The sequence below is a fragment of the Anas acuta genome, chromosome 18, assembly GCF_963932015.1.
Source record: "Anas acuta chromosome 18, bAnaAcu1.1, whole genome shotgun sequence".
NCBI lineage: Eukaryota > Metazoa > Chordata > Aves > Anseriformes > Anatidae > Anas > Anas acuta.
Window position 1 is genome coordinate 2,650,228 of NC_088996.1, and position 18,201 is coordinate 2,668,428.

Sequence of the window (18,201 nt, forward strand, 5' to 3'; positions counted from 1 at the left end):
CCTGCTTACTTCAGCAAGACCAGCTTGGGGTGAAGCTGTCTCACACGGACCAGTTCAAGTCCCTCTCCCTCCTTACCCTTGGGGCTTGCAGAGTCTGTGACCACCAGAGAAGAACCTGAGTCACCCGTGTTGTACAGTCCTCACGCACAAACGACAGAAAGTACAGCGGAGGCTGATTTAACCAAACTGGTGCAATTTCTTCAGCAAATGAGCCCTCTGCCTCACTCACCTCCATAATGGTTGGAAATTCAGAACATACTTCGAACTGTATAAATACGATCCTTCCCTGAAGGGTCACTGCTTGTGTTTGTGGTGGCTGAACAGCTCTGAACACCTCCGGCCAGGGGGACCAGGGAGGTCGGGGCTCTGGGGATGCCCCCATGGGGGCCACACGGCTGGCACCACCCCTCCCTGCAAGGCTTCTCCCCCTGTGGTGCTTGAACCACACCGTCTGATTTTTCATGGAATCAGATAGAGAGAGCACATGCAATCCCCTTAATTGGCCCCAAACGAGGGCTGTCACTTCCAGCCGAAGGAGCCACAGCATTTTAAACCATCGCAGATATTTTTGCAGCACCCGTCTCGCAGCTGTGCGCAGGGCTCCGGGGTGTGCTGCTCACACAGCACTGCAGCCACAAACACTACTAACGCGTAATTAGAGTTCCTGAGGTATTGTGTGGTAATAAGGCTGGGATAAATTCTTGACACTAAAATCGTTCCCAACTTGAGTTTGAATTCCTGGGAGAAAGCAGCAACTTAATGAAGAGTTCCAGCTATTCTTGGCTCGAGGACAAGTCTATCTATAGTCACTCTGTTAGGTTATTCTGCATGGCCTAGTGGATTTGTGCCAGGGAAAGGGGAGCTAATTGCACTGAAAGCATTTGATGTGCAGATAATCTGTAATCAATGTATGCACGGAAAGAGATTATGCACAACTTTCTACCAAATCCAGGACACAGCAGGGTGAGAGATCACGATGCCACTTGCATGTTACACATCCAATATGTATTTAGACAAATACTCTGGGTTTTGCAGCCGGTTTGTAAAACTTCAGGGAGATGTCACTAAAACGGATCCCTCTGCAACAGGATGATGTAGCCCTGTGACCCGGGAAGCAGCTACTAAACTAACAACAGCTTTTGATGACAGCTGAAAGGCCCCTAAGGATTGGGGTTTGTCCCCAGCCCCATTCAAGTTCTGACACAGATCTCTTCATGAGTGCAGCCCAGCAAATTTTCATTTATAGGCAATTTTGCCAAGGTGATGAAATCTGTGTGCTGTTGAGGACAGGTAAGGCAGCTTGAGGACATTCCTGGACCCAGCAGGTTCAGTTTAGGACACAGATTTAGTCCTACGCAGGCAAGGGGAGGAGACGGCACCCCCAGGGAGGCAGGGGTAGGGGGGGGGTCACAGTGTGGCCAAAAGGGGGAAGAGCTGCCTGAGCAGTGAGCTTCCGAACTTACCCCAGTGGGATACGAATTATGGATGGATAGGGCTGTGAACACTGCTGTTAGGGCTGATTTACTCCTGGCACCTTCCAGCAGTGCTGCAGGGAGGCCATGCGATGAAGACACATCCATCCAGTGTTAATGGTGCCTGCACAGCATTCTCCTCCCCCTCAGTCAGCTGTGGGGTTCCTTTCTGTATATAAAGTGATCTATACTGGGATTTCTTGTTGCTGGGTTCATTGTGCCTCCAAAGTTTTTCATTTTGGTGCAGAATGCTCTTGGAAAAAAAGATGATTTTTATCCTTTTCACAAAGCGTTGAATGGTTTGTAGCCAGTGGGTGTTCTGGGGTTGTCCAAAGCAGTGATGGAAGGAGGAGGTTGGTCAGGATGCAGAGCTCAGGCAGCCTGCAAGTGCTGCTGGCTGCCCAGGCTGCTGTGGGTTTATGCAGGAGGAGGAGGCAGTGACTCACGCTGGGAGCCAGCCTCAGTGTGACACAGCTGGGACAATGGGGTGACACAGCAGGCCACCACGCCAGGACACACACAGGCTCCAGGCAAGCCAGCTTGGTGTCACCCATCGTCCCACTGCAGACAGCTTTACATCTTCTCAGCATCATGCTCGGCGTGCAGAGGTGAAGACAGAGCTGCCACAACCCCAAAAGGCCCCAGGCAGTTATGTCCCCCTTTATCCCCTTGAGAAACTGCCACATTCCTCCAGGCATTTCGCCCAGCCCCTGTGCAGAAGACGAAGCTGTCCCAGAGCTGGCAGCTCCCAGGGCACAGGGGAGACCCAAACACTGCCCCCCTGTGCTAAGAAGCTCTGTGAGCTGCATTAGCTGCCTGCGATTTCCAGGGGTGAATAAAACAACCTGTGAAAGGCTTTTTCACCACAGAGCTAATTCATTGACACAAGCTGATGAATTGTTTTCCGCTTTATCAACAAGCAGTGGTGATCAGTACAAGGGCTTTGGAGGATGCCTGGGGAAGGGCGGTGTTTCAGACTGGGGGAAACAGAGCTGGAGGGGGCCGGGCTGTGGGGACAGACTACGGCAGCAGAGCTGGGAGTCAAGGGGCAGCCAGCATGGGGGATACAGACTCCTGCTTCCAAATTTCTGCATCTTTTCCATTTCTGCCTGTCCCTGCACAAAAGAGCACTATGGAAATGAAGCGTTTACCTACACAGCAGGAAGTGCCAGGGTGGGGAGGAGAAGACATCAGTCATAGAGGGCCAAAGGTCCTTTTATTCTTTTTTGGTGGTTTTTACCAACTTTTTCCTCACTCACCCCAGCTGCATGCAAATATAAAAAATAAACACCAACAATTCTGTCCAGTTCTGCTGTGCTTTTATATATATATATATATATTAATTTTTTTTTTCAATCGCCGTTAAAAGGATCGCACCTTCTGATACAGACCATCTCTGACACCTGTACAAATAACTTATAATCCATCTACATCATTTACAACGGTACAGAGTCAACTCTGGACACCGCAGACCAAGCTCCAACCCAAAGTATGGTCTCATGGCTTTGTAAGTAGTAGCCAGGCATGCCAGGGGTGTGTGTGACCCCCCAAAAAATGAAGCCCCAAGGGAGCGGAGGTGCGAAGAGCCACTGCCACCCCGTTAAGCCCAAAGTTAGCATATGCAGCAGCTCACGGAGGAAGACGGTTGGTGCAAGAACGAGTTTCTTGACTCGTTCCCGAGCCTCCTCTCCAAATTCAGTTTCCTTCAGGGCCAAAATGCTTGCTGACTAAGCCTGGAACTGGTGGGCACCAACAATTCTTGATTTGTGAGTGAGTGGAGGCAGAAAACAGTACTGAAGCGCTGCAGTTGCTGAGATCTTCTCACGGGTTTGTGACTCCTGCAGGGGGATGCTGAGGCTGGGGACTGGAAATGACAATGTTGCTGTTGCCCAACATGATCTTTCAGCTGTTTGTGCTGGTTTGGTGATTTAACACTTTTGGGGACCTGGAGGCTCTTTACACTGCTAAATAACCCATCATCCACCCACAGCTCTGGACTTGCTTTACTCCCAGTAATGTTTTTGAGTGCTAATCTGGGTCTACATGGGGCATTCAAAATGAGAGTGAATAAACCCTGAGCTCAGGAACAAGAGGCAAAACGCCTCCTGTGCCAAGGTGAGCCTGAGGGACAGCAGTGGGGGGATTCCATGAGGCATAGCCAGGAAGAAAACCCAAAGGCGTGGGTCAGGGGAAGGATCTCCAGACACCTGGGTAGAGGTGGACACCTTGCTCCAGGCATGGGTGAAATGGCTCGGGGGGAGCGTTTCCCAGTATCCCCCATGTCGTTGCTGGCTGGGACTCCCCCTGCTGAAGCTGGCTCTTCTCTCACCTTCAGCATCTTTCCCAAGGAGGAACTGAGCTGTCCTCAGGAGGTTCCTGTCTGCCCTTGGTGACCACAGCCTTAAACTAATTTGACTTCTGACTTCTGGTTGGCTACAGAAACTGAGCCCACACCAGCATTTCTCCGGCTGGTACAAGCCATCAGGGCTAACAGAGCACCACCTCATACTGCTGAGCTGGCCCCAGGGACTTCCCATGGGTGACCGGCAGAGCTGGAGGAGCTGCTACACACACAGACAAAGCCAAAGGACACTTCCTTTGGGCAGGAGATCCAAGCAAGCACCTCTGAGTGAAGGCAACCCAGGTAAGGAGTTATCTGGGAGCTGAGACAGTAAAAAATGATAGTGTCATAGAAGGACTGATCCCAAATCCCTTCCAACACGAATTTCTGGAAGACTCCCTGGAGATAGCCCAGATACCTCAGACCGCATTCAGAGAGTCAATAAATACACACCTCATTTCTTCCATTATTTCAGTCATCCACAAGCTGGAATGAAGACAAGGCCTCTGACATGACCATCCATAAAAGTGGGTTAGTTGGAGCCCATCTGCAAATGAGGGGAGGGTTTCTACACCATGATAGCAGCAGAGGAAAGGAACAGAGAAGTCTTCCAGGTGTTCTGCTTCTCCATCGATCGCAGGAGGTTGCTTCTCAGAGCAAAGTCTCGGCAACCTGAGCAGTTCTAGTCCAGTTCAGCACCATCAAATATTGCACTAGATTTCCCACATCCCTGTTTCACACCATCTGTCGTTATCTTCTATAGCCCCTCTGAACCAACAGCAGGTTTCCCACTGGCTTCCTGCATTGGAAGTCTCACACACATGCACACACACTCCCAGTTGTGGTCGGGCTTGCAGTGAGGTTTCCTGGTTGAGTCAGGGGAGCAATTGCCGGTTTGCCCAAATACATCATCCTGTGCCAGAACTGAGTTTGCTGTGAAGAACCCAGCAAAACAATCCCTGATCGTCTGCCAGGGCAGGAGATACCACCATAATAAATATTACTAATAGCAACTGCTCTTTGATCCACAACACAGCACACACCATCACCTGAGCTGTATTTTCCTCAGTCCTTTTCCTGAAATGAAAAAGTTCAAAGGTTTTTCCTGACTTGTGCAAAAGGCTGAAAGCCTCAGCTCTTCAGGAAAGCTCTGCCCCTGGACAGGGGTCCTTGGCTGTGGTCACCACTGCCATTCACCAGCATGCAGCTGTCCTCCGTGAGCCCTCTCCACCTCTGCCTTTGCAGCTCTAGAAACACCATTATGGTCGTAAAATCACTGTTGGTGGCTTCTTAGTGTGTTTTCTTTTTCCATCTCTTCTTTGAGGACCCAGATGTCACATCTTTCACATCATCTTTTTCTCATTTGCTTCATTGGATGACGCCTGCAAACGTGTTGATGGGCAACAGCAGAGACTTGGGCATGTATTTCACAAGGCCCACATCCTCTGCTTCGTGCACGCTGGATTTCATTGTCCTTGTCTTTTGCAAGCAGTAGCTGGGCTCTAGGCAGGGTGACACTTCCACGCTGCAAGAGTACAAGAACACATTTACCACTCGTGCGAACCTGCCCTTGAGGGCCAGAGTCTGAACTCAGACTAAACCTCAAGTCTCTCTGCTGCCTGCAGAGGAGGGCTGTTGTGCTGAGACACAGCTGTTTTTGTGCTTTCAGACTGGTTTTGGCTGGGAAGATGAGCTGCTGTATATTAGCATTTACCACAAAACCAGTGGCCTTATCCTGGCTCACTTCAGTTCTCAGAAACTCACATTTTACCTATGCCCCACATGGCTTATGAAACACGAACCACAAACCCTGACTGTTCACTTCCAGCACATCATATGTCACTGCCACCACTATAGCCACAGCAATCCCTGCCCTTTTAGCAGGGCTGAACTCTCCCCACACCTTCATATGCTTGAGATACCCCAGTGAGGACTGCGGTCAGTGTAGAGAGCATCAGCTCCACAAAACAATTTAGAAGATCTAAGATCTTGGATCTACCTTTCCTTCTACTATCTTAATGACAGCGCCTTACTTAAAATAGAAGAACCTTTTTCTTTTTATTTTTTTTTTTACATTACCACCCCAAAATGCAAAGGTAGGAGAGCACCACTCTGCCCTGCTTTCCCTGGAAAAGCAATGTATTTACCCATAGGTCTTTTATCAGATATATACCCATTAGGACTAGGACTCCATGGGGAAGAGCTCTTCCACGTTGGAAGCCCTTCTTCCTGGGAGGAATGAAATTTAACAGGTGAGGTGTGCAGAGCCTGGCACCTGGGGCATCCTCACCTGATCACATTCCTGTAGGTTCTTCTGCTGTCCTTGTCCAGGCACACCGTGAAGGGCCTCTGCTCTGTGCTCCTGATTTTGATATCGCGTGTTTTCAACCTGTTTGGCACAGCCTGGATTGAGAAAGGAGGAAGAGCCCAGTGAGTGCTTCAATTCCCTGCCCTGTGCCACGCGGTGACTGGTGGTGTGTGCATGCTGGGTGTGAAAGGGACAAATGATGTCTTTCTCTTTCAGTTTTAACTTCAGGTAGCTGATTAAAGATAGAAGTGTCTCTCTCTTCCACTTTCTGACATCACAACCTGGCCAAAGCTTGCAAGGGCAGACTTCGCAAACTGGCAAACTCTACAGAGGTTGCAAGGCTTGGGGTGTCTCACAGGACACCTGGCCAGTTCTCCTGGGCCTTGGTGTACCTTGGTGGGCAGCGTGGGCCACAGCACCGTGGTGTCTCCAAAAGCCAAGTGAAAACAAGCGAAAGAGTTCTGGCTATCTGGAAACACCAGCTGAGAAATTGAAGGCTCCAGGGCAACTCCAAATGTCCAAGGCACAATAATACAATAATATTGCAACCCAAAGTGCAGAGACACACCCCCACAGGACAGCGTCACATATCATGTAAAACAAGAGGGACAGGAGCCTTATTTTTCAGTCCTACCTCTTGCATATCTATCTCTCTGAGGTGCTGATTAGATTCACTGACATTCCTGCTTCCCTTTTATGCTTTGGTACAGCATTTCCCCAACAGCCTCGGTTCTGGTGGGCCCCAAAGTGGCTGACATAAGTGGTCTGGAGAGGACTCTGCTGCTGGAGCTGTGGAGCTAATGGGGTTGATCTCAGAACTACAGATCCCCTCCCCTACCCAAGCAGGGTCATTATGTCTGGGGCTAAGCCTTTTTTCTCCACTTTGTCCCTTGGGTCACAGAATCTCGGTGACAGTTCAGTCCTTCAGGGTGTCCACACAATTTGATGTGGTATCAAGCAGCAGGGATGGTGCCTGGGGCTTTCACTTGAAAAACTGGACTTTTTCATAGAAAACCTTCTCAGCGCAGGATGGCCCCAGAACCTTCCTATCCCCACGGAGAGCTCCCCCTTTCCTGTTGCAATAAGAACTTTCCATAACGCTGACCCCTCCAGGGCCAGGAGCATCCACAGCCACTTACTGAGAAGGATCGTCCCGACAAGTTGTTGATCTTAATGATTTCAGTGACGTTCACATTCAGACACAACAGATCTGCAACAGAAGCAGTGTGTTAGCCTTGAACAGTGGCACAATCTCAGCTTCAAACGGGGATGATGCCTCATCCCATATCAGGTCGCCTGGGAGAGGGCCATGGGATGTGCGGGCAGAAGAGGAGGACTCCAGCAAGCTCTGTGGGCAGGGGTTTGCATGGGGTCATGCTCAGGGTGAAACCTCAAAGGTTGTGCTTGAGGCAAGGTGAAAGAGGAAGGCTGCAGCAAGAGGAAGGTGCTTCCAAGGCCAGATTACAGTTAAGCAGAACCCCAGGTTACAGGGAGCTCCGCGCACGACATTCACGAGAAAACACGACCACAGGCCATGGTGACACCAGTATTTGTACGTCACAGATTTAACCCCACTGCCCAGGCACAATTGGCACTAAGTACTATGGTCAGATTTACTCTGTGGAGCACCAGAAAACTCAGCAAACCTCCTTCACCTGCTTCTAAGTCAGAGGAACCCACCTTCGGCCTCATCAGCAGGGATGGCCTTCATCACGAGGCCTGTGGAGCGCAGGGACGCCGACACCTCCTTTGCCCGCTCACTCACCACAACCTGCAGGAAAGGCTCTGTTAATTCAGCGGTTGTACCTGGGGAGCGTTGAAAGTTTGTCACAAATACAGGGTTAGCTAACAGACTTTTAAAGTTCATTGGGACCTCTCTGTCCTCCCCCAGAGTGAAGTTCCAGGGGACAGGAGGAGGGCCTGATCACTGCTCTGGGGAGATCTGTGCCAGGTGTGTGGGCAGCGGCGTGTTGGGCTGCCCGAAGCCCCACTTACCTTCTTGTATGTTACTGCGAGATCTATGCCAGGGCCCTCCAGGGTTGTTTTCTTCTTGGGCAGGCTTAACTCTGCAAGGGAGGAACCAGGAAGGACTGAGGTTTCTCTCATCCCACCTGTCTGCAGCCAGAGGAGAGTGGTCCTCCCATGGGACGAGCCATCCCTCCGTCACACAGCAGCTGCGGGTGGGCACACCAGCCCCAGTCCTTGCCTACAGCAGCTGGGCTCTGTGCCCTCAAAAGGTCCAGTGAGTGAGATCCACGGACTCAGTATAGGGTCTGTGCCCAGCATCCACTGGATCAGACTGGGGTGCTGGATGCGACCAGCCTTCAAGAGCCCTTGTCCCATCACTGGCAACTCAAGGAAGCAGAATTTCTAACAGGGAAGATATCTGGAAAGGGGGATGTTTTTTAAGCTATCAGCTTGTTCTTTCAGCCAGAATAAAATGTTGGTCCAACCTCAGAGGGTCCTGGATCCAACCAAAGCCTCCCCTATAAAACCTGGTTGACCAGGAGCCAGTGACCACAAGATGTCTCATTTAGACTGGCATCACTTGCCCAGGAAGGAGACAGAGGAGTTGAGGGAACCTCCTGCTCATTGAGGAATGAGGGCTGCTGCCCCATGGCCCCATGGCATGGCCTTGCTTTCTGCAGGCTGAGGACTGGGTGGAAGGGAGCTGGGGCAGGTGAAACCCCCCCAGGGTGGCAGCCCCAGCTGTGGGGCTCCACAGGGAGGAAACACACACCTCTGTGGGAGATGCTCTCTTGCACCTGGGCACACAGCTCGGTGAGGAAGACGTCCTCAGCTGGCTCCAGTGCTGGGTCATTGAAGAAAACCTAAAAGAGAGGAAAAATTCTTAAGAACACCTTGTCCTCAGTCACCCTGTGACATCACACTGGGGTCGTGACATGAGACGGTTCTCCAGAGCACACAGGTGTGAAAGGGAATCTATGACCTCCCCATGGCAGCCAGGGGAATATGGGATGGAGAGATCTGATTTCTGAAGGCCAGGAGCACGGCAGACCTTGCCAGGGCACAAGGCAGTGGGCAGAGCCATGGGCAGTGTCCCTTGCCACTGGGTGTCACTGCACGCTCACAGATGAGTCTGTCCCCAGCCATGCACCCAGAGGCAACCCACGTCAAGGGCAGGCTGACCACAGACTCTGGCTTAGCTTCAAGGCACGTAATTTCTCTCTAATACACCTAAATCAACTGGTCACTTAAGACCTATGTGTTATTTTTCTTTTCATGGGCTTGTTTTGAGAAAATATAGAGATTATGTCCTGGAGAGCTTCTGCTTACATCCAGCTCTTGTGGGGCTTGACCCTCACTTCCAGGAAAGTTCTCTGCAGCTGAAGAGGAACAGCGTGGTCTTAACCAAAAAGGCAAAACAGGCTCAATGCTTCCAGAATCATACCCTGTATGACAGCAGGGTAGTTTAGGTGCCTCTATCTGAAAACCACATCTGGAGTCAGTTCCTCTTCCCCTGCTTGAGTCACTCACTCTCTCACTTGCTCTTGATTTCTGTCATGGAGGAGAAATGAGTAGAAAAATATTCAGAGAGAGAACAAAATCCCCTGCCACACAAGCTGAGGACCAGGCACTCCAGGTGTTTATAAGCTACATGTTATTAGATCAAGTCTGGGTGATGCTCTACCAGTAATTCCCAAAGCTCTTCCAGCTCTTTGCAAGCCACGTGCCAGTTTGCCTGCGCAATTGCTGCTCCTTTGGTGCAATAGATCACTGGGTTGGCCACAGTTAGATTAAAAGGAGATATGTGCATTGGTGTCACCTTAAGCTTTGAAGGGGGAAAACTGCCAGAGATGGGGGGTTAGTATTTCATGACCAAATAGAGTAGTTCTTTGCTCTCGTAACAAGTGCCAGGTCTCACTCTGATGCCATTTCAGAGAAAAGCTGGCAGGAAACAAAGAAAGACAGCATTTCAGGAAACCCTGCAAAGCCCCTACAAGGTATAGTAAGATTTTAGCAAAGCCACCCTGAAAACTCCTGTTTGATCACAGCACCCAAAGCATCAGGAGGCACAGAGCCCCTCAGCAAACCCATGTCGAACAGAGCAGGAAACCTATGGGTGTGTGGGGTGATTTTATGGTTTGCTTTGCTGACCTTCACAATCCTGAAATAGCCTTCCCAGGATCACTGACCCCAGCTGAGCTGTGCTATGTGGAGCCACTGGACCTGGGAGCTTGGCAAGGAGCTGAAGGACTGGGGGGGCACAGAGATCCAGGCTCAGAGCTGCCCAAAGACCCCAGGGGCTTTGCAGAGCACTTCCAGCAATGGGGAACAAGCCTTGCAGGGCCATGGGGCAGCACCAGAGATGGGGCACCCACCTTCACTGCGTAGACCTGGAAGCAGACGGGCTGGGCACCCATGCGGACGTAGTAGGCGATCACATCGGTGATGAAGAGATCAGTCACAAGATGTTTGCTCGGAGAGGAAGGCTGGGGGAAAATCATGCTGTGGATCAGCCACGTTCACTTCGTAAAAACACTGCCACAAACCCGCACACCTTCCTACTAATTACTGAGCCATGAGCTCAGCTGCTCTGCCACAACTTAGCCAAAGCCAATGTAAGAGGCAAAGGCTTGCACCTGACTGCCAGCCTTTTCTGCAGGTTATCGATGGTGGCTCAAACTGCCAGGAAATGATAGCTGGGGTATTTCAGCAAATGCCTCATTTACATTTGCTTTTTTGAAATCTGCCATTTCCTGTCCCTTGACCAAAAAAACACATCGCAGCAAATGGGGCTTGTGGGCTGGGGCAGTCAGCCACTTGCACCATCCCCGGCTGTTGGAAGGACGAAAGCCTCCATCCAGGGCTCATGAGGGCTCTGCAGGCAGGAGCTCATCCCTGGGTGCCGCAGGGGCTTGGGGAAGGGGCCAGGCTCAGGCAGCACTGTGGAAGTGGGGAGGTTTCCTCGTACCATGGTGGCCAGCTTGGGGATCATGTGGCACAGCGTGTTGATGTTGCTCTCGTACCAGGGGTCGGCTCTGCCCAGGTACCCGGCCACCTCGCAGAGCTCCTCGGGGCCGGCAGCAGCGTGGGTCTGCGGGAGAAATGCACAGCTCAGGGCACAACCACAGCTCAAAATACCTAAAGCCACAGAAACGGGGGCTTTTCCTGGGGAAACCATGCTAGGAGGCAGAGGGGAAGCAAATTGCCCGTGGGCAGCCCTCCACTTGTGACCCCCTTTTCTGCTTGATCCAAAGAAGATGGCAAAGCATTTTCTGCAGCACTCACTCAGCAGGTGCTCAAGAACAGAAAATCAGTGAAGAATTAAAAGAAGAAATACTCATTTTTATAATGACAAATCCATTAGGACCCACAGCCAGCTCTGGGCCTCCTTCAAATATCGTAATAAGTAAGACTGTCTCAAAGCTCAAAGTTTGCCCAAGATAAACTGCAATGTGGTGACTTGCAAAACCAAAGCTGGGGCCCCAGCAAGCAGGCAAAGCCATCAGAAAGAGGCGACCGCTTCCTCTGAGAGGCTGGGAGATGAGATGAGCACCAGCCCCTTTGCCAAAGCTCCTTTTATCCCCCGAAAGCTGGGCACAGCTGGAGCATGACAGAACTCCCTATCCTGTCTGGGCTGTGAGTTATCACCCCTACGGGTGGCTGGAGCGACCCAAACATCTCCCAGGCTGACGGATCCCCAAAGGCAGCCTGCAAGCCCAGCCCAGCTGCTCCACCTTGGCTCCCACCCTCCTTGTTTTAGGAACCAGGTGTTCAGCGGTGTGAATCCTGGCAGCCCCCTGTTCCTGCTCCAGAAAACACAGCAGCTCCTGGCAGCCGGAGAACTGGACTCACCGCGGCTGTCGGTGCGCTCGGCTGCCCCGTCACGACTGGGATGTAGTAGAACTGCAGGTTCAGCCTCGGAGTCAGGAACACACGCCGCGTTTCTCGCTTCCTTGACATGAAAAGAAGAAATAGCCGTGTCTCAGAGGTGAAGGGGGAGGAAAATGGCTCCCAACAGCAGCTCTGCAACACAAGCAAGCACCCTCCTCACTCGCCTCCCGGGCCCAACGCAACAGGTGGCAGGAAAGCCCCCAGCTTCTCAAATCCTCCTGGGGCAGATGATGGGGAAAGGGGTGTCCCATGGGTGGGCTCTGGGCTGGGACCAGCCACCCCTTCGTGTCCAGTTCTGCACCACAGCCCAACCCCAGCCTGGGCCAGGAGCTTTCATTTAGGGTTCTCCCCTTGTGCATTGGAAAATGTCTTGTCTTGTTTTATTGCTTTGCTCTGGTCTTTTTTTTTTTTTTTTTAATCCATTTCATGCACAGAGGGGAAAAACTCCCCATGTCATCATTTGGGCAGTGCAGCCAGTGACAATGTTTTTCCACCATAGGGGTGGTGAGGCCCTGGCACAGGCTGCCCAGAGAACCTGCGGGTGCTCCATCCCTGAAGGTATTCAAAGCTGGGTTGGAAGCAGCTTTGAGCAACCTTGTGAGATTCCCCTGCCCATGGCAGGGGGTTGGATGGCTGACCCTTGAAGGTCCCTTCCAACCCAACCCATTCTGTGACTCACTCCATGATGGATGCACTTGGGTGCAAAACGCCCAGCTCCCGTCCTGTCCCAGGCAGCGCTGGAGACCAACCCCATCCCCAGCCACCCTGACTGCTGCAACATAGCGAAGCCCCCACCCCGTTCCCCCACGCAGCAGCTCTGTGGCCACCAGCCAGGCACCTCAAGGAGTGGTAGGCTTGTGCCAGGCGCCCCAGGAGCCGGTCGTCCCCCAGCAGCACGACGCGCGCAGTGTGCAGCCTCTGGAGCGGTGCCGGGGGCTTGGCGGGGACGCCTGTCCTCTTCTGCGCCTTGGCCGCCGGCTTCGCCCCGGGGCCGTTGCAGCCGGCCTGCAGGAAGGCCATGCTCTCCAGCGGGGATGGCTTCTTCTTAATGCCGCCCTTCCTCTGGAGCCGGGATTGCTCCGTGTCGGCGCTGCACGGGGCGAAGGGCTCCTCGGCCGCCGGCGGCAGGTCCCGCTCGATGCCGCTGTCGGTGGAGAGCACGGAGAAGCGGGTCTGCTCGCAGCACTCGCACTCCGAAATGATGTCCTGGATCTCGAAGTTGTCCAGGTCCTGGCTCAGGCGGTCGGGCTCGCAGCTCTGCGACAGCGGGCGGATGAACAGCACCAGCTCCTTCCCTGCGGGCAGAAGGGAGCTCAGGGAGGGAAATGCAGCCAGACCCAGGCTGAGTCCTCGTCCTGCCCCAGCTTCCCTCTTCTCACACCAACCACAGCTGGGCCAAATCCCCCCTTCAGCCTCATTTCCCACTCCAACATGAACAGTTCAGCATCACGTTAGGTGCTCTGAGGGTATCTCACAGGGGTGTCCCACTTGTCTCCTTCACCCGTTTTCCCACAGCTTCCCCGATCCAGCCCTGATGCCCCACTCACAGAGCTGGTCATCTTCCTTCCAGAGGTGGAAGCTGATGTTGGGGTTGGGCAGAGGGATGTCCTGCAGCCTCCCCAGGGGAGCATCACCTGGGGAAAAAAAGGGTGCTCGTAACACACAGGAACAAGTCATGCACAAACCCCCACCAGGGCTCTGCTTCAGCCACTGGCTGCCATGGCCCTTGGGGTTCTCCACCCTGGTCACCCCTTGGGCAGACCTGAGGATGTCATCCCAGCCCTCTGAGCACCAGGAGAAAGCACCTGCACATCTGGGGGAAGGGAGAAGTGAAGATGGGGAAACTGAGGCACGGGCAATTGAAGGACCTTGCTTTGCTGCAGGCAGCAGAGGGACTGCAGAATAAAGAATGCCTTTTCTAGCACTGAGCCTCCAACCCAGGTGGCAGGAGCTTTCCTGGTGATCTCAGCTGAGATGAAGGGACCCTCTGACCCCACCACTGCTGGCTGTTTCTACCCGATTAGGGCTCTGCGAGAAGCAGTGAGACTGAAAGGAGATGGTCCTGCTCCTCTCCCTGCACCGCTGTCTGCTGCTCCTGTCTCCGAGCTGTGGGACAGCCTCTGGCTTTTTCTGGGGAGATGAGGACACAGGGACCTTGCACCAGGAACAGCCAGGGCACATGGGGATGTTTGTCACAGTCCGTGTGGCCCCCGTGTCACCGCGCTCGGACAGAGCGCTGCTGTTGTGGGGGCAGGAGGCAGCACCACTGCCCTCCGCATCCGTGCAAGGTTTTGGGGAGTGGTGTGTCCCCAGGCTGGATCATGCCAGGAGGCACCTTACACCAGCAGAGCACTGCAGATCAAGCAGCCCTGGCTGACGGGGAGTTCCCACAGCTCCCTTTGCAAAAAGAGCTGTGACTGTTGAATCCCATCCCCAACACGGGGCTGCAACGCAGAGCCAGGCTGCAAGGACCGGTCCCAGTGATGGCTGCTGCTGAAGCTGGGACAGAGGGGGCTGGGGATGGACAACAGGACAATGGTGGGGACAGGCAGCAGGGCAGGGGCCTCACCTGGTGGCAAGGAACCGAGGAGGGCACAGTAAATCTTCTCCAGCCTCTCCACGTGCTGTTCGCGGTCCACACTCGCTTCACTTCCCGCGCACTCGACAGCTGCCACCACTTGCTGGAACCAGTGCTCGACCTCGCTCATGGGCATGTCCTGTCACAGAGATGCTGTTAAAGCCCAGAGGTGTGAAAAGAGGAGATGCTCCTCAGGTAGGGTGTCAGGAGGGGGCAAATGCACCCTGTGAAGACGGGCTCACAGATGAGCCCATGTTTCAGCTCCAGAGCCCAGCTTTGCTGTGCAAACCTGAAGATTCAAGACCTCTGGCTCTTGCTGCAGCAATTATTTCATATTTCAATGGGTTTTTAGTTTATTTCCACCTCTGCTTGCCCAGCCACCTCACCTTGCCCAGCCCAGCAAGTAACACTGGGGGTACTCGGGATGGAGACCAGCACCCAGGTGCCAGGGGCAGTTTCCCCACTTGCCATGAGCAATTCCCTGCTCCAAAGTGCCCAGCAAGAGTGGGGCTGTTAGAAAACCATACGTGGTGCCGTGCTGGTGCTGCTGCTTACCTGGAGGCTCATCCTCAAGCCGCTGAGGTCGCAGCCCTCGCCCAGGGCCGCCTGCATGGCGTGGATGATCACATAGCACATGCACACCCGCGGGCTCTGGGAGAGCTGAGCCGCCTGCGTGTCGGTGACCAGCGCGTTGCAGATGGCTTCGGAGAGCAGCTCTGGGTCAGCAAAGATGAAAATCCTGTGTGGGGTGGGAACAAAGGGGGACGAGGAGGTGAGATGAGGTGAGAGGAGAATTCCCCGTTACTGACACTGGGGCTGGTGCATGCAGCTCACACCTCTGCCCACACAGAGAAGGGGCACGGCAGATAACTCCCTCCCGCATGCCTCCCAGGGCCACAGAAATAAACAGGGGCAGGTGGGAGGAACGTGCTCCTCCCGGCACAAAGCTCGTTTGGATGCCTCCAAATTGCACACCCTGTGACTGCCTCCTGCCATGCAGTCTGTATGCAGCGTCTGCATCCAACGGGGACCCAGGGTGCAGGAAAGGGACGGACTCACTACAGAGCGGTGGGGCGATAAAAGAGATAGAAGGCACGACACCTTTGAAGAGATGCTACTCACTTTTCCTGGTAAGGGTACGGGTTGCTTTTTAGACTTTGCTCGGAAATCACCATTCTTTGGTAGAGCATACCTAGTGAAGGTGAGAGGACCAAGAGGCAGGAGTCAGAGCAGAGGCAGAACAACGCAGCCGGGGTCTGGGCTGTGGAGGCTCTGCCAAGGCAGCCGGCACCCGGCGCTGGGGAGCCGAGGTGAGAGCCGAGAGCCAGGCCCCAGGTTAAAAATAGTCAAGGACGAAGATAGGCTGTGCTACAGAAAAAGAAAAGCCCTTCTATTCAGGGATAATTTCCTGTATTTCCCTTCCTTTGTTTAGTGGATTATGAGCTCAGGAGGGGGCCGGGAGTAGGAGGAAGAGTCCGGCTCCAGCCACAGCCTTGGGGCCACATCGGGGGACAGCACTGGACACGGAGGATATGAAGGATACGAAGGGCACGACACATTTCAGAGTGGGCAGCGATGTGCTTCACCCTCACCTGGCCCTGGGGTGGGGATAACCCAAGGGTCCACACCCACCCCACTGTGCTTAGGCACCCAATGCAGTGTGCAACCTTCTCACAAGCCTTCTCTTAGCTGGGTTAAACCTCTGCTGGGGGGACCTCGGAGCTCTGGAGGTAGCAGGGAGCAGCAGTGAGGGTGATGCAGTTGGGCTCAGACTCCCAGTAACCCCACTTGATTTCAGTGGTACTTCCACCAACAGCAGGAGGTTTTCTGCCAATAACCACCTGAAATCAGGAGAGGGGAACCCTCCCACCCAAGCATATCCTGCAGACCCCAGGTGTTTGGCTAGCCCCATGCAGAAATCCCTGCCATGGCTGGTTGCATTAGGCAAAGGAAAACCCCCAAACCCAGGGGCAGAGCAGGGAAGACATCGTACCCGGTGCTGCCCTTTCCATCTTCAGCCTGACAGCGTAGTCCAAACCAATGGTGCAGAAAGGCTTGGGCAGGGTGAGCAGCTTCTTGCAGAAGTCATACACTCTGCTGCAGAGCTCATCGGAGATACAGGGAGCCTGCGGCAAGAAAGGGGCAGGTAAGGAGATGCCACAGGCAAAGCCCCCGAAGGGTGCTCTCCCCCCAACAGACCACGGGGTGCAGAGCTACACCACATTCAGCCTGGGCTGAAATGCAAGCTGCAGAGCAGATCCAGGCACTGCCATGGTCTGGAAGCCTCCGGCAGTACCCACCATAGGGCTGTGGACGTGCATTTTTCTGATTCCCCAGGATTCTGTCCCAGTGCAGCCCATGAGCAGTTACCTTTATCAGGGTGTACATCAGCGTGTGCAGCAGGGGGATGATATAATGTCGGAAGTCGCCTCGCTCTGCCTGCAGGACCAAAAGGCACGGTCAGTGCTGGGGCATCCACCGTGGGCCCTGGGATGTGCTGGGTGCAGGTGGATGCTCCCAGCACCAGGGTGAGGTCTGGGGTCTCTCCATGGGTCATCAGGGAAGGCAAGGTGTCCCTGGGGTGGTCAGGTCCTGCCTGGTGGGCTGCCTGAGTCGGCCATGGGCTGCTATGAGTGTGTGATGGACCACCAAGAGCAGGCACGGCACCCGTGGTGGGAGAGGGAGAACAAAATTTCTAACTGAGCTCACTGGGGAGTGCCTTTCTGATGCCAAAATCCATGTAGAAATACAAAATCCCTGGGAAAAGCCCCTGTTGAGTTTGGTGGGTGTGGAACCAGAGCAGGAGGAGAGCTGCTCCTGCATCCCTGTCCCAGGCTGTGGGAAGCCAGCAGCACGTGCCCGCAGCCTGGCCCGGCTCTAGCACCACTCCAACAGCAGGAGCGGCCCCAGATAAACCTCACAGAGGGATTTCCACCCCAAAAACACCACAGACCCTCATTGCCAGGGCGGGGGCAATGCCTTATCAAGTTTTGTTTTGCCCTAATGGAAATGGGGCTACTTCAGCAGGAAGGTGCCCGGGTTGGATGCTCTCCCTCACTCCTGTAGCCCTGCTGGACAGACAGAAAGGCATCGCAGAGCTTGCAGCTCCTCACTGTGCTGCTGCTGGTGCCCGGGGAGCCTCCCTCTGCACCTCTTTTCCGGGATGATGTGCTGATGGATCCGAGTTAAATTGAACCGATGGCAGCAAAGCTTTTGAAACGATCAATGAAATGAGTAACACCGAATTGCTGAGCCCAGCTGATCTCTGGGCAGAGCCCCAGAAGAGCTCAAGCATGAAATTTCTGAATTGCTATCGGTGGTTGCTACTGCCTGCTCAGAGCTGCTGCAGTACCAGCAGGCTGAAAAAAAAAATAACGTGGCACTGATTTCCAGGAGCTTCAGGGACACAAAGGGAATCACAGACCAGGAGGCCTGACATCCCTCCTGGGCACACAAAAATAAGAGCTGCAGAGGGATAAAAGCATAGCAGGGAAGGGCTGAGATGACTTTTGCAGGGGAAAGCAGACCTCAGCCCCACCAGGGGAATTCCTGCATCGCTAGCCAAGGGTGATGTGGGCATTCCTGTCTACCTGGATGTGCAAAAACCACTTGACAGTAGGGGTGCAGGGGGCTCCTTGCCTGG

General features: G+C 53.7%; 1 protein-coding gene across 6 annotated transcripts in view; it reads right to left on the reverse strand.

The window, feature by feature from the left end:
* Positions 1-2,669: 2,669 nt before the first annotated feature.
* The window catches only part of PIK3R6 (phosphoinositide-3-kinase regulatory subunit 6), a 34,059-nt gene continuing 18,527 nt past the window's right edge, over positions 2,670-18,201 (reverse strand). For all 6 annotated transcript variants that reach the window (XM_068654860.1, XM_068654862.1, XM_068654859.1 and 3 more), the window contains 16 exons: positions 16,929-16,997; positions 16,552-16,684; positions 15,681-15,750; positions 15,114-15,297; positions 14,550-14,697; positions 13,528-13,614; positions 12,819-13,275; positions 11,942-12,041; positions 11,058-11,180; positions 10,465-10,575; positions 8,862-8,952; positions 8,117-8,187; positions 7,802-7,892; positions 7,261-7,331; positions 6,104-6,216; positions 2,670-5,338 (listed from right to left, as the gene is read on the reverse strand). In XM_068654860.1, coding sequence (XP_068510961.1) covers positions 5,182-5,338; positions 6,104-6,216; positions 7,261-7,331; positions 7,802-7,892; positions 8,117-8,187; positions 8,862-8,952; positions 10,465-10,575; positions 11,058-11,180; positions 11,942-12,041; positions 12,819-13,275; positions 13,528-13,614; positions 14,550-14,697; positions 15,114-15,297; positions 15,681-15,750; positions 16,552-16,684; positions 16,929-16,997 — 2,076 coding nt within the window. In that variant the 3' untranslated portion in view covers positions 2,670-5,181. The remainder of the gene's footprint in view (positions 5,339-6,103; positions 6,217-7,260; positions 7,332-7,801; positions 7,893-8,116; positions 8,188-8,861; positions 8,953-10,464; positions 10,576-11,057; positions 11,181-11,941; positions 12,042-12,818; positions 13,276-13,527; positions 13,615-14,549; positions 14,698-15,113; positions 15,298-15,680; positions 15,751-16,551; positions 16,685-16,928; positions 16,998-18,201) is intronic.